Here is a 14,095-nt window from a genome sequence, read left to right on the forward strand (position 1 = left end):
CTTGTTCTCCTGGATGGTAAGAGACATCGCGAGGACAAGCGTTGTACCGCAGCGAGTCGATACAATATTGCTTATGGACTTGTTCGACTGCAAGCTTATGAGCTGCGTCCGCTAGTATATCAGCCGTCTTGACACTAATGACTATCTGGTAGAAGCATGGCATCCTCCATTGTAGTGCCGTCCCTGCCATGAAGCAACCGGAATGGTGTGAATCTAGTTGTTTCTTGCACAGCGGTGTTGTAAGCGAACGTGACGTAAGGGCGAATGTCATCCCAATTTTTGTGGTCTTGTTCAACGTACATAGATAGTATGCCGGTGATCGTCTTGTTTAGTCGCTTATAAGGCCATTGCTTTGTGGGTGGCATGCAGTAGTTTTTTATGTACTGTTCTGCTAAGCTGCATGTCGTCTTGTATCATCTGGATGGTAAAAGATGTGCCACGATAAGTTATGACAACTGCTGGTGCTCCATGTGGGAGGACGATGTTCCTCACAAAAAAGTGGGCAGTCTCAATCCCGGTGCTACGTTGTAATACTTTCATTTCGCAGTAGCGCGTCAGGTAATCTGTAGCGACTTCAATACAAAGGTTGCCGTCATAAGACTGGGGAAATGGTGGTAGCAGATCCATGCCAGTTTATTGGAACGGTTGCGTCGGAGGAGTGACGGGCTTCGAAAAAGCCGGCTGGTCGCTGATGTGGGGCTTCACGGCGCTGGCTCCCGCGACATGTTTTCGCGTAATGCTTCACGTACCGATTGAATTGAGGCCAGTAACATGGCTAGGGAATTCGAGCCGAGGTACATGTGAATCCTAAGTGGCCTAAAGAAGTCTCATTGTGACAGGCGGACAAGACATCGGCTCGTAACGCTGGTGGGACGACGAGCAGATACTCAGTTGCGTAAGGGTCGAAGATTCTTTTATAGAGGAGACTTCTGCGAACACAGAACAATCAATGCGAGCGTGCAAATGCTGCTGGTGGATGCAGCCTGAGGCCTTCAAGATATTCGACAAATTGTTGAAGCTCGGAATCGTTCATCCGCTGTTGAGCCAAGTCGGATACACTTACGGCGCAGAGAAAACGGCCGTCTAGATCGTGATCACCTTACGCTGTCGTAAGATGAGCTCGGGAAAGGCAGTCCGCGTCAATATGCTCCCGGCCAGACTTGTACAAGACTGTCAAATCGAGCACCTGCAGGCGTAAGCTCCATCTGGCCAGACGTCCGGAAGGGTCGTTCAGTTTCGCCAACCAGCAGAGTGCATGATGATCAGTAACAACTCTGAACGAGCGATTGCACAGGTAATGTCTTAATTCAGCTATTGCCTAGACAACAGCTAGAACCCCTTTTCAGTGGTTGTGTAATTCGCCTCCGCAGATGATAAAATCCGGCTCGCATAAGCAATAAGACGTTCGACGCCGCCTTGCCACTGGACGAAGACTGCACGAAAGCCGATGTCACTGGCGTATGTGTGTAGTTCAGTGTCAGCATGTTCGTTGTAGTGCCCGAGTAAGGGCTCAGTCTGGAGACGCTGCTGGAGCTCGAAGAAAGCGCGTCTTTGCTCAGGTTCTTACGCGAAAAGAACATATTCTTTTGTCAGACGTGTTAGGGGTTCGGCAATGTTTGCTAAATTTTGCACAAAACGTCTGCAGTATGCGCAGAGGCCTAAAATTTGACGCACATCACGTTTGTGGCAGGTGGTGGGAAATCTGCGACAGCCAATGTTCTGCTTGGGTCCGGCCGAATACCATCGTGGGAAACAAAGCGGCCGAGAATCTTATTTCGTTGTAACCAAAATGACATTTTTCTGGTTTCAATTTTATATCAAGGGGTGGGAAAGAGAAGTCCGGGTGAGAAGGAACAAAAAAGGAAGGACATAGGGTAAAGGGAAGCACAGATTTCTGTAGCATCGCATATGAATGGTAAAAAATAGAAGTGTAATTGAGAAGTAAGTAAATGAGTCATGCATGAGGTAATTCAACGCATAGTCTTCTATAGCATAATATATCAAGAGGTGGGAGACAAAAAAAAAGGGGGGGGGGGGGTTAGAAGCAAGTAAAGGAACACGAAAGTAGCTAACGTGGTTGCTTGGGCGAGTTGGTACGACATGATTCACTTAAAAAACAGTGCCAATAACGAGGAACAAGAGAAAGAAGAAACACTTCTTTCTCTTGTTCCTCGTTATTGGCGCTGTTTTTTAAGTGAATAAAGGAACACAAGATGGGGTGAAGTAGAGCAGATTCTTACATAGCTTATTGTCACAATCTTTTCTCAACTTTTGTTATCGCCTTGTTACACTTTAAGTAATGTTCAGCGCAAACCGCGCCTGCAGTGTTAGAGAATCTTTGGGACTGTAGTAGGTCATTTTGTTAAGATTACGCACGTAACGTGAACACTAAAGATTATTCTAGAGCTTACTTCAGTGTCATCGTGCTAGCGATAACACTGGAATATTCGACGGCACATGAATATATGTCGACATGCTTCGCCGCTTGTCAGTTTATCGACGGATGAAGCTCAATTCACTGCTCTCAGTGCCAGTGTGTATCGGTGTAATCTGACTTTTTGTTAATCGGGCACAAGTTCACCCGAATGAACAGTTTGATCTTCGAACTACATCCTGCTCCATCCGTCGACGTGACGAATCCATAGCATCTGATGGAAGTGCTCCTCTTTTCATGTACAGGAGGCTCCCACCAAGCCGTGAACCCCGCCCACGCCGCGAAGAAGACACCAACACCAGCAGCGACAGTCGCGGCAGCCGCAGACTGAAAGGACTAGCCATCTAATACGGACCCGTACCGGGAAAGATGAAAGCCATGACGACGACGACAAGCGGTACAATGGGAGCTGCAGCGTCTCCTGCAGTGGTAGTGATGCAGAAGCCAGTAGAGCCATTGACATTCCGTGGATCATCGTTTTAAGACCGGGATGCGTGGTTGGAAATCTACCACCGAGTGGCCACCTTCAACCACTGGGACCCGAAAGAGAAGCTGCGTCGCGTCAAAGACCTGGTTTGAGAGTCGGGAATCCGCACTTGACACCTGGGAGCTCTTCTGCGGCACATTTATAGACATGTTCAGCAGCATTGTTGGAAAGTAGAGGGCCATGACCTTTTTGAAAATGTGGATGCAACTACCTAAAAAAATGATAACAATCTATATCGAAGAGATCACCCGGCTGATTCCTCACGCTGAACCTACCCTGATGAGGAGGAGAAGCTTTCATTTCTAATGCGAAGGGTGAACCAAGAACTGTTTGTCGGACTTGTGCGGAATCCACCTGAAACAGTTCCAGAGTTTCACTCGGAGACAACGGGAATTGAGAAGACGCTGGAAATGCGTTCCAGCCAGCACTATTCCCGATTTATGCAAGACAAGACAGCGCAGCTGTTCACGCCCTCGGCTCCGACGACATAACTGTAACTATCCGGCAGATCGTGAAGGAGGAGATACGAAAGCTGTCGCCTTCATCGCACACCTAATTAAATTCAATTGCTGGCATTTTCTGCGAAGAAGGTCGCCAATCATATGGAGTTTACGAAGCACCACATGCGCAACCACAAACGATGAGGTATGATGCTACAACCCGACGTTACGCTCACCCTTCACTGCCATGCAAAAAAGGTCGCACAGTCGCAGTTCCACCGCCAGCCACAGCCGCTCTCAACGCCATACCATCCACCCACCGGCATTTGCATTGCGACGAGTAAAAGTGAGACGTGGCGTGAGCCCGACAACCGACCTTTCTGCTACATTTGCAGAGAAGCTGGTCACACCTACCATCACTGCCAGTACCGCCAAATGGGAGTGCGTGATTTTGTCATAGATGCGCAACCTTCATAGCGAATCGTAACACCCGGTGACATTGCCATCTACCTCGCTGCAGAGCAGTGAACTCCCCGAGGATCTTGAAAATCGCTATCACCCAGCCGCTACATGTCTCATTGCCGGGCGTGCACTGGCCCAATCCGGGGCCGGTCACCTAGCCCGTACTTGAAAAACTAAAAGCAGCAACCAATGTAGTTGCGGTTTCTGTACGACGAATTTTCAAAGATCCTAAAATCGCTGACGACGACGCCGCGACGAAACCTCAAGAACCCGCCAAAATATCGACGTATTTCTAACATCGAAATTTGGCGGCCATGGAAAAAGACCTGATCACACAACATCGAAGCAAAGGTAAAACCAGCGTTGCGGAGGTCCGACGCCCCGACCTAACTGCAACGCGAGATAGTAAACTAGTGACCTCGGTGTCCTCATCGATGGCCATAGCGTTACAGCTAACGTCGACACAACAGCCGACAATTCTGTCATCAGTGGGATATTATCCGCGAAACTGAAGAAAGTGAGAAGTAATTGAAAACGCCCCGAAATGCGTACAGCACGAGATCAACTAGTTACGCTGGTCGGAATTCGCGCAGCCAGAGTCGCCAATAACCTTCAGATTTATTCTGGAAGCTACGCCGTTCTATGGCCTTTCTCGGTACGTCATCCTTAGTATGGAGTTCTTAAACCTCCATGGTTCTGTCATTGACCTGAGAACAATATCGACAACACTAATCAGAGGAAAAGCACTGCCGCCGTGCACGCCATTCGCAAGGCACGCTTTTATTGTGCTTGACGACCCCGTCACCATTTCTCTTCGCTTCAGCTTCAACACTACCGTCGGCACTCATGAGTCAACAAAGAGAAGGCATCGTTGAAGGCATTTAGCACCTGTTGATCAACCGCGGAATTTTTATCGCCAGAGGAATAGCTGATCTGCGAGAAGGGAACGCAAGAGTGATGCTCATGAGCTTATGTACAAGCATGTGAGCAAAGGCACGGCTGTTGCCTACATTGAAGAGATATTAAAAGCCAGCAACGCTTTCGCCCTCACCGATTCCACCGCATCTACTTCGATGACTGAAGCGCTTCAACCATCTTTCGACGAGCCTTTGGACCCATTAAAAGAACAGATCAGGAACATAATCCTCAAATACAGGAACTGATTTTTGCCGTCGGCAAGAATTCGACAGACACCTGCCACGAAACATCGAGTCATAACAGAAGAAAGAGCCAAGCCACACCATCAGAGCCCGTACAGGGTTTCGACGCGGAAACAGTAGGCCATAAAGAAACAACTAAATGAAATTCTATGGGATGGCATCATCTTGCCTTCAAAAAGTCCGGGGGCGTACCCCAAAAAAAGAAGTGAGAAAGAAGGATGGTACTGTACGCTTCTGCGTCGACTATCACCACTTGAACAAAATCAGAAAGAAGGACTTGTTCCCGCTCCAACTTATGAAGGATGCCCTGGATTGACTCCAGAATGCGACGAACTTTTCTTCGATAGACCTCAAGACCGGCTCATGGCAAATAGAAGGAGACGGGAGAGACAGAGAAAAGACTGCCTTCATAACACCAGAAGGACCTCTTCAAAATCAAGGTCTTTGGTTCAAGCCCTTCGGTACTTGCTCGGTACCTGCAACCTTTTAACGAGTCATGGATTGCATTCGGGCTGACTTGAATTGGCAGACCTTTCTCGTTTACTTGGACGACGTCATCGTGTTTTTCTAAAACTTTGACGCACATCTCTGGCGGCTTGAATTCATACTTCAAGCAACCAGGAGCTCTGCATTCACCCTGAAGCCAGAGGAATGCCGCTTCGTGTTTAAGAAGCTTATGTTTTTGGGTCACGAGATCAGCAAGACTGGTTTGCGCTCAGACGCATGGAAAAGAGCTGCCATCGCCACGTTCCCGCCTCCTTCCGAAAAAAAAACCGTGCGCCGATTTCTCGACTGTGCACCCATTACAGACGCTTCGTCAAGGATTTCTGACAGATCACCGAGCCACTGACGCTGCTCACGAAGACCGACGTCAGATTCAAGAGAAGAACGGATGAATTCGAAACATTTAAGAAACTGAAATGATGCCAGCACACCATCCGATACTGGCACATTTCAACGTATACGCCGATACCGAAATTCACAACGACGGAAGCAGCGTAGCTCTCGTCGCAATTCTTTGGCCCACGACAAACGGAGAAGAAAGGGTTATCACTTTTGTTAGCCGGTTGCTGTCAAAGACCGAGATTCTACCTAGCATCAGTGACATCGGGAGAATCATATCGGCGGGATTATCCAGAGCAGAAGAAGAGGGCCTTTCTATGATGTGGGCTACGTTAATGTTTCCCACCTACCTGTATGAAAGGCACTTCGAAGTTGTGAGCGACCATGCACCACGTGTTGTGTTGGCTAGCTAAGTTGAAGGACTTGTCCAGCCCGGTGACTGTTTGGGTGTGGAGTCGTCTTGCAAGATGGAGTCTAAGACTTCAAGAATTCGATGTTACTGTCGTTTACAAGTCCGGAAGAAAGCACTCTGACGCCGACTGCCTGTGGCGTGCCCCCGTTCACCCACCACCCTAGCATGACGAGGACAGTGACTACTTCTTGGGAACCTTAAGCGTCGACGACAGTGATCCAATTGAAATCAAGGACCTTGTGAAATACCTCGAGGGCGATGCTGCTGTTAGCTATTCAAGCAAGGACTGGTGTAGTTTTGTTTGCGGAAAAGCATTCTCGTCAAGAAAACATTCTCGCCACACCAGGCGAACTGCCTATTGTAGTACCCTCGGTATAGGTCCAGGAGTTCTGGACACTGTGCATATAGACCCGCCTGCTGGACACTGGATTTTCCCGTGGGTAAGCGCTGTTACAGGAAAAGTACTACTAGGCCCACTTCAATTCTGATGTCACCCACTACGTAAAAACCGGCGGAGACTATCAGCGATGGAAGACTTAGCCAATTAGGCAAGCTAGACTTCTCCCATCGACCCTCTTCGGTGACCATTGCAGCAGATGGGAATAAACCCCTTGGGACTGTTCCTAACGTATGCTTGCGTCAATTTTTAATCGTCGTAACTACAGACTACCTAACCTGATAAGCCTAAACAAGAGCCCTACCCAAGGGCAGTGCCGATGAGGTAGCCAAGTACTTTGTTGAGGACGTCGTCCTTCGGCATGGCGCCCCACGGGTTCTATGCATTGACAAAGGTACGGCGTTTGCTCGTGACCTTACTCACGCAATCCAGAGGTACAGCCAGACAAGCCATCGCTGTACGATCACGTACCACCCACAAACCGATGGCCTGACCGAGCGTCTAATTAAGGCCATCACCGACATGCTGGCTATGTATGTCGACGTCGAACACAAGTCGTGAGACGTCATCCTTCTGTGCGTGACTTTCACATACAATATGGCCGTGCAGAAGACGACGCAGATGACACCATACAAGTTGGTCAACGGAGGGAGAACCGGGCGATGACGCTCGACACGATGCTACCAACCGTCGCTGACGAAGAAAACCTTTAAGTCACCGTCTATCTTCAGCGTGCTGAAGATCGTCAACTCGCACGCCTGCGTAGCAAGAATCAGCAGACGACCGACAGCCGCCGTTACAATATACGACGACGATTCGCGGAATACCAGCCAGGTGATCATGTTTGGAGGCATAGCCAACTATAGGCCAGCTGGACTTCTGCAGCCCATCGACCCTCCCCGACAAATATTTCAGCAGATCGGAGTGGACCTCTTGGGGCCGTTTCTAACGTCTATTAGCGGAAATTTTGAATTGTCGTAGCGACTGACTACCTCTCCCGTTACGCCGAAACAAGAGCCCTACCCAAAAGCAGTCCTTCTGAGGAAGCCAAGTATTTTGTTCGGGACGTCGTCCTTGAACACAGTGCCTAAGAGGTTTCCTTAATGGCAGAGCTTCGGCGTTCACTGCTCACTTGACTCACGCAGTCCAGAGATACAGCCAGACAAGCCACCGCCGTAGAACCACGTACCACCCAAACACTGATAGCCTCACCACTTAAACGCCGACGTAGACTGAGTGAAAAACCTCTGCGGTAGTTGTAAGAAGTAAACAGTGCAAAAACCAAAGAGAAAAACAGGAAGACAGAAGGCGAGCACTTGTCTTGTGTCTCTATTTCTCTTTCTCCGTTTTTCGTGCTGTTTACCTCTTACAACGAACTGTTACCAACTTGCCGAGTTTTCAATACTTCTGTGATAGTACTTCGAACCGTATAGGGTAGTTCGACGTCTTGGCTACCTCGACTACGAGGTTGTCCCCGACGGCATCATGAACACTCAACGGCGCCATGCGCGACCTGAAGTCGTCCATGTCGTGCGCTTCAAACTGTTTCGTGCGCGTTAACGAACCTAAGAAAGATACATTTGGTTGGGTTCGCCATAATATTGTTTTTATTGCTTGTATCTATAAGGTTTCCCTTTTCACATACATATTTTATTTCGTATTGTGTTAAAGCCTCGGCACGATGCCTTTTCAGAGAGCGATATGCCACATTTGCTCCTGAAGGATATGCCACATTTGCTCCTTATCGCCCCGTCACACTGTGTCACTTATTCCCAGCGGAAACCGCATCGGAGGTGTTCGGGAAGCTTCAGGACTGTAGTACATTATTTTTTTACATCACAAATTATTCGGGAACCACTGCGGTTGCTACAAAAATAACGCTAGAAGATTCGACGCACGTGTATAAATTCCAACGTGCTTCATAGCTTGTCAATTGATCGACGGCCGACGCTCTGTTCGCCACTATGAGGGCCAGTGAGCATAGCTTTATCCTGACCCTCAGTTCACGGGCCATGAGTTTGGTCAAATGAACAGTTTCATCTTGTAATTACCGTCTGCTTCCTTCGCCAACATCATGACCCCGCCACAGTATCTTCAGCGAAAAGGATAAAATTTTACATGGTCCAAACGCTCCTGTACAATACGCATCCTCCTATTTAGACCTGCGTTGTCAAATTTCATTGTGGATTTACAACTCTTATTTCGAACGAATATGAATGGAGGGTATTCAGAAAAGTACTTTTTTGAATAACATGGCCATTCTCGCAACTTTGCAGGTGGTGCAGTTAAAATATGGCAGTGCTAGAAGAATAAAAATGTTTCAAGCTACTCTTCCGGTGCCCTGAAGTTCCTTACAGCAATACATCTATGAAGTACCATTTCACTGTGCGCATTCCTGCAATTTCATAGGTTTTTGACGTCATTCATCTAATTGAAGTTGAAACTTGCGATAAAGTCTTGTTGACGGCTGGTGAGCAAGCAATACGCTGACTCATTGCAACATTAACCGTGACAATCATTCCAATTATTCAATATGGCAAATGTAAGGTCATGTGATCTGTGTGTATGTGTGTAGGCATTACAGTCGGAAACGTTTTCCGGCATATCTCAGAGGGGCGCTGCAACGCTGCTTTAGTGAGGATGGGTGATATCTTCTGTACCGCGGGATCGAATTCTTCAGAGACAATGCGTCTATAGAGTTTACGTGACAATATAATGTACTTACCCCATGATTGTGCTAGTCTCGCAGAAGAAACGAAGCTCTTGCACATGTTACATGGTATTTTAGTTGCAATATAGTATTACAGTCTAATCTAAATGAAGATATGGTCAGAGTGTCCAAAGGATATGTGACACATACTACAGACTTCGAGGGTAACCAAAGGTTATCTCGTCGAGATTCTTCAGTATATCAGTCCAGCCCGCGTCGGAACTGGTGTCACGACATGTCACGGAGCATGCGCTTCCTTGCATGCTCTGTGCGTTTGGAAATCGCTGTTATGAAAATATCTCTTTTTATCACAAAACGTAATCTAGACTGACAGTCTGCTTTATACCTCGTGTGTATCACGCACGCGTACGGTGTCTTCATTCGAAAATAATTTATCTAGTTCTATCAAACATTATTGCGAGGCAGGTAGAAAGATGAATTCGTTTGACCAAGGCTCCTTAGGTCACGCTGGTCGATACCATTTTCGGTTATCATGGCCGTTATGCTTCGCATAACGGGCATGATAACCGAAAATGGCAATGCAGATCCCACGCTTCGCATAACGTTCATTGCCAGGTACGTGGGATCTGCAGAATTTTTTTTGTCTTTTGGAGTGTTTTTGTTTATTTTTTGTCTGTTGATATCTATATTCATCAGTCTTGGTGAGCCAAGGCCTTTAACAGTCGTTTTAAAACACACTGATTAGGGCGGGATGTCTGACTAATATAATAAACGGTTTGTCCTGGCGGAAACACTGCAACTCAGAGAATGGTGGCGTATTTGCAAAAGTGCGGCACTGGCTTCTAACGAATTTTTTGGATCTCATTCTTTCTATCATGCATTAACCTCTCAGTTTGCCCCAGATGTTAACTGCCAAAGAGAGCACAGCAGTCTTTATCGTATCCTATAGAGCTGCCATAAAATACAGGAACCGTGTAATCCTCAAACTGCGCATATCACTGCCTTTCACCAATGGGAAGCAGCGTTGCTCACCTCCTAACGTGGAAACACAAGAGTGGGTCACAGATCGGGAAGAGGCAGCCGCAATGAACAACGTCTTCTTGATGCTTACCAGCAGTGCACTTTTGCGCGCTGAACAACAGCTCCATCACGTCATATTCTTTCTCCTCCTCCTCTAGCAAACAAATTGTCACACGGTGTTTACGACTGAACTGTATAGGCTTACTACGCTTGTGTAAACACACATTGGTACATCTGCAGCATCACAGGGGACAGCAGCAGAGTAGGTACGTTAACCGAGATGCTTCCCAATCGTTCGTTTTCCACACCAGAGATACGCCTACTGAGATCATCTGATTTTACTACTCCAAGTAATGAAGTCAGATGGTCACTTAGTGCTCGCTGAATTCAGCAAGAAGAGAACCGCCAACTTCTTCTATCGCAGTCGTAACACGACGAAATCAAGCACTTTTATTTAGGAGTGGTTCTTTATACATATTTAAACCTGAATGATTCATTGCTTATTTTTAAAGTGAAAACGATAGAGAGCCGTGGAAGTGGGAAGGTGAAGATAAAATTGATCATTTTTATGAAACGGCAAAATGAGGTTTCCGTGGGTCGAGCCGTTATTTCAGGGCGCCAGTGGCACGAGCAAATCGCCTGACTTTTTCCAAGGTTGCCCACTCACTTCCCAGGTTTCGCCGAATGAGACCCGCCTGCCACAATCTTTCAAACTTGGTGCGCGCGAAGACGGGTGCGTTTCTCTCGGCTTTTCTGTGGCCAAAGTCCAGCTGATGTGAAATAGGTGCCCACGATTGCTTGTCTTGAGTTATCAGGTCCGTTACATTGCTAAAGACATCGATGCACCAATCGCACATAAATTTAACTACATGTGTTCACTCATAGCTCGCTATTAAGACTTCATACGCAAACCAAAGGTTTGCACATTAAGTTAAGGTAAAGAGGTAAACAACTGCAACATTAGGTAACATTAAGGTAACAATAAGTTGGTAAAGAGGTAGACAACTGGCCTAATATTCCAATGCCGATGAGTGCTCTTCAAGAAGAAAGATGGGTTAAAATTCACAAACACTGATGCGGCACTAACGAATAAAATTCAACATTTATGATCATCGTTAAATTTCGCCAGTGCACTGATACACAGCCAAATGATTGTGATTGTAACCACGTGTGCTTCTCAGGATGAATGTGGTTAGTTAACGTCTAAAAGTCTCGGCTTGCCAATAGCACGTAAAAATTTGGCGCTATAATCTAACCTTGCTTCATTATCGAAATTTGTATTGTACGCGAATGATGTCTCATATAGTTCCGTAGTGAATGCGTACGCAGCCGTGGGAGTGTGAAAGTGTCAACGTCTGGTTGTCATTAGGTATGACGATGAATTTCTAAAAACGTCATCACACGTAGGTACATCGCCTGTATGAGTGACCTTGTTCTTTTTTTGGCAGGCTCACGCTTCCTTGCCTCTCTGCGTGCGTTGATGCCTTTCAAGAGCTGATGCCTTCCATGAACTGGCACACAACTTGTATTTATGTATGTATTTATTGTAAGTATTCATACTTTTATGTGAACTAAGCGTCCGTAGCCATGCAACGGCATTGATTGATTTGTAGGGTTTAACGTCCCAAAACCACGATATGATTAAGAGAGACGCCGTAGTGGAGGGCTCCGGAAATTTTGACCACCTGGGGTTCTTTAACGTGCACCCAAATCTGAGCACACGGGCCTACAACAATTCCGCCTCCATCGGAAATCTGGCCGCCGCAGCCGGGATTTGAACCCGCGCCCTGCGGATGCAAAGGATTTGGACCATGCAGTGCACTTGAGGAATTCTCGCCTCTGGAGTGCCACGAGAGCAGGCTTTTTGGCAAATGATTTACCACAGCTGTTGCAATGGTAAGACTTGTATTATGCGGGCATTGGGCGATGTGCCACAAGATCAACCTTTTAGTTCAAGTAATCTATCTGACATGGCGCAATGATAGGGCTTTTCGCCTGTATGTATATAGTGAAGTAATGCGAGACTGTCTTTCCGTGGAAATAATTTACCCGATACATTGCAATTTTAAGGCTTTTGACGCTTGTGCGTTCGTTCGTGGTGACGAAAATATCCAACCTGTGCGAATGGTTCAGCGCATGTAGCACACTTCAAGGTTTCTCGCCTGTGTGCATGCACAGATGTCCTGTGAGGTTATACTTTCGTTCGAATGATTTACTGCATGAGCCGCAAGGACATGCCTTGTCACCTGTGTGCATGTGGAGATGTCCTGTGAGGTCACTTTTTTGTGCAAATGATTTATCACATGATCCGCACTGATATGGCTTATCGCCTGTATGCATGCGGATATGTAATATGAGGTGATTCTTTCGTGCAAATGATTTATCGCATGATCCGCACTGATAACGCTTATCGCCTGTATGTACATGGAGATGTCTTGAGAGGTCACTTTTTTGTGCAAACGATTTATTACATGATCCACACTGATATGGCTTGTCGCATGTATGCATGCGGATATGTAATATGAATTTAACCTTTCGTACAAATGATATATCGCATGATCCGCACTGATATGTCTTATCGCCTGTATGCATGCGTAGATGTCTCGTGAGGTTACCCTTTTGTACAAATGATTTATCGCAAAAGCCGCAATGATATGGCTTTTCACCAGTATGCATGCGGATATGTATTGTTAGGGCATTCTTTTGTGCAAATGATTTATCGCACGTGTTACAATGATAGGGCTTATCGCCTGCATGCATGCGGCGATGTCTTGCGAGGGCATTCTTTAGTGCAAATGATTTATCGCACACGTTGCAACGATGGGGCCTCTCGCCTGTATGTGTGAGCATATGATCTGTGAGGTTTCTCTTTTCTGATAATGACTTCTGACATATGAAGCAATGATGGGGCTTCTCGCCCGTATGCGTGCGCCAATGTCTCTTGAGTGTGCTCTCTTTTTGAAATAATTTGTCACACACTTGACACTTGTGGCGTCGTTCCCCCGGTGGCTTCTGGCCGCGGTTGATGTCGCCGTAGACAACGCTCAGATCCTCGCGCTTTTCCCTCTGTGAGAAGCCAGTGGCGTCTCTGCGATATGAGACAACGCATGTAATAGGACACACACAATTAGGTGTAAGGACAGACCCCTATTTTTGTCAATAGACAGTTAGGATAAACATAATAGCTTTTATGAGGCCTACTCAGTTAATCATACTCTTTAGCATTACGCATTTTTTTAGCATTCGTTAGCATTGATCAGCAACAACTTAAGATCGGTGCATAACGTACAGACACATTTTTCTTACAAGAAGTGCACACTGTTTTTTCTTGTTCAAACTTATAACATTTCCTCGCTGTAATTATACATTAATCAATGCCTACTCGTTCACTACTACTCAATGCGACAAGACACTATGTACAGTCACTTGAGATGAACCTCTAATCAAACTTCCGTGCCTCTAAAGCGGAGAAATTCCTCAGTATCAAGTCACGACACTGCTTTTTTTTTCTGAGAATGACTTTCGACCTGCAATCACGTCCCTGACTCTTTGCGGTACCTATTTTTCTAAGCCGACCCGACTTACCAGCTGAGCACATCGGCACAACGTTGTTCTGCACGCTTTGCAAAATATTACATTGCATATTCTCCCAAGCAAAATAATTTTACACAGATGTATATAACGTCATCTGGAGTAGATAACACATGTAAGCAAGCAATCATGGCCGTTTTCTGCGCTGCAACAAAGCAAAAAAAGGTTGTTTTACTTC

At 46.6% G+C, this 14,095-nt stretch overlaps 1 protein-coding gene across 1 annotated transcript in view; it reads right to left on the reverse strand.

The window, feature by feature from the left end:
• Positions 1-12,193: 12,193 nt before the first annotated feature.
• LOC119181679 (uncharacterized) overlaps positions 12,194-14,095 on the reverse strand; it is a 40,302-nt gene continuing 38,400 nt past the window's right edge. Inside the window, exon 8 of the mRNA XM_075874647.1 lies at positions 12,194-13,414. Coding sequence (XP_075730762.1) covers positions 12,475-13,414 — 940 coding nt within the window. The 3' untranslated portion in view covers positions 12,194-12,474. The remainder of the gene's footprint in view (positions 13,415-14,095) is intronic.

Source organism: Rhipicephalus microplus, chromosome 10, assembly GCF_043290135.1.
Source record: "Rhipicephalus microplus isolate Deutch F79 chromosome 10, USDA_Rmic, whole genome shotgun sequence".
NCBI lineage: Eukaryota > Metazoa > Arthropoda > Arachnida > Ixodida > Ixodidae > Rhipicephalus > Rhipicephalus microplus.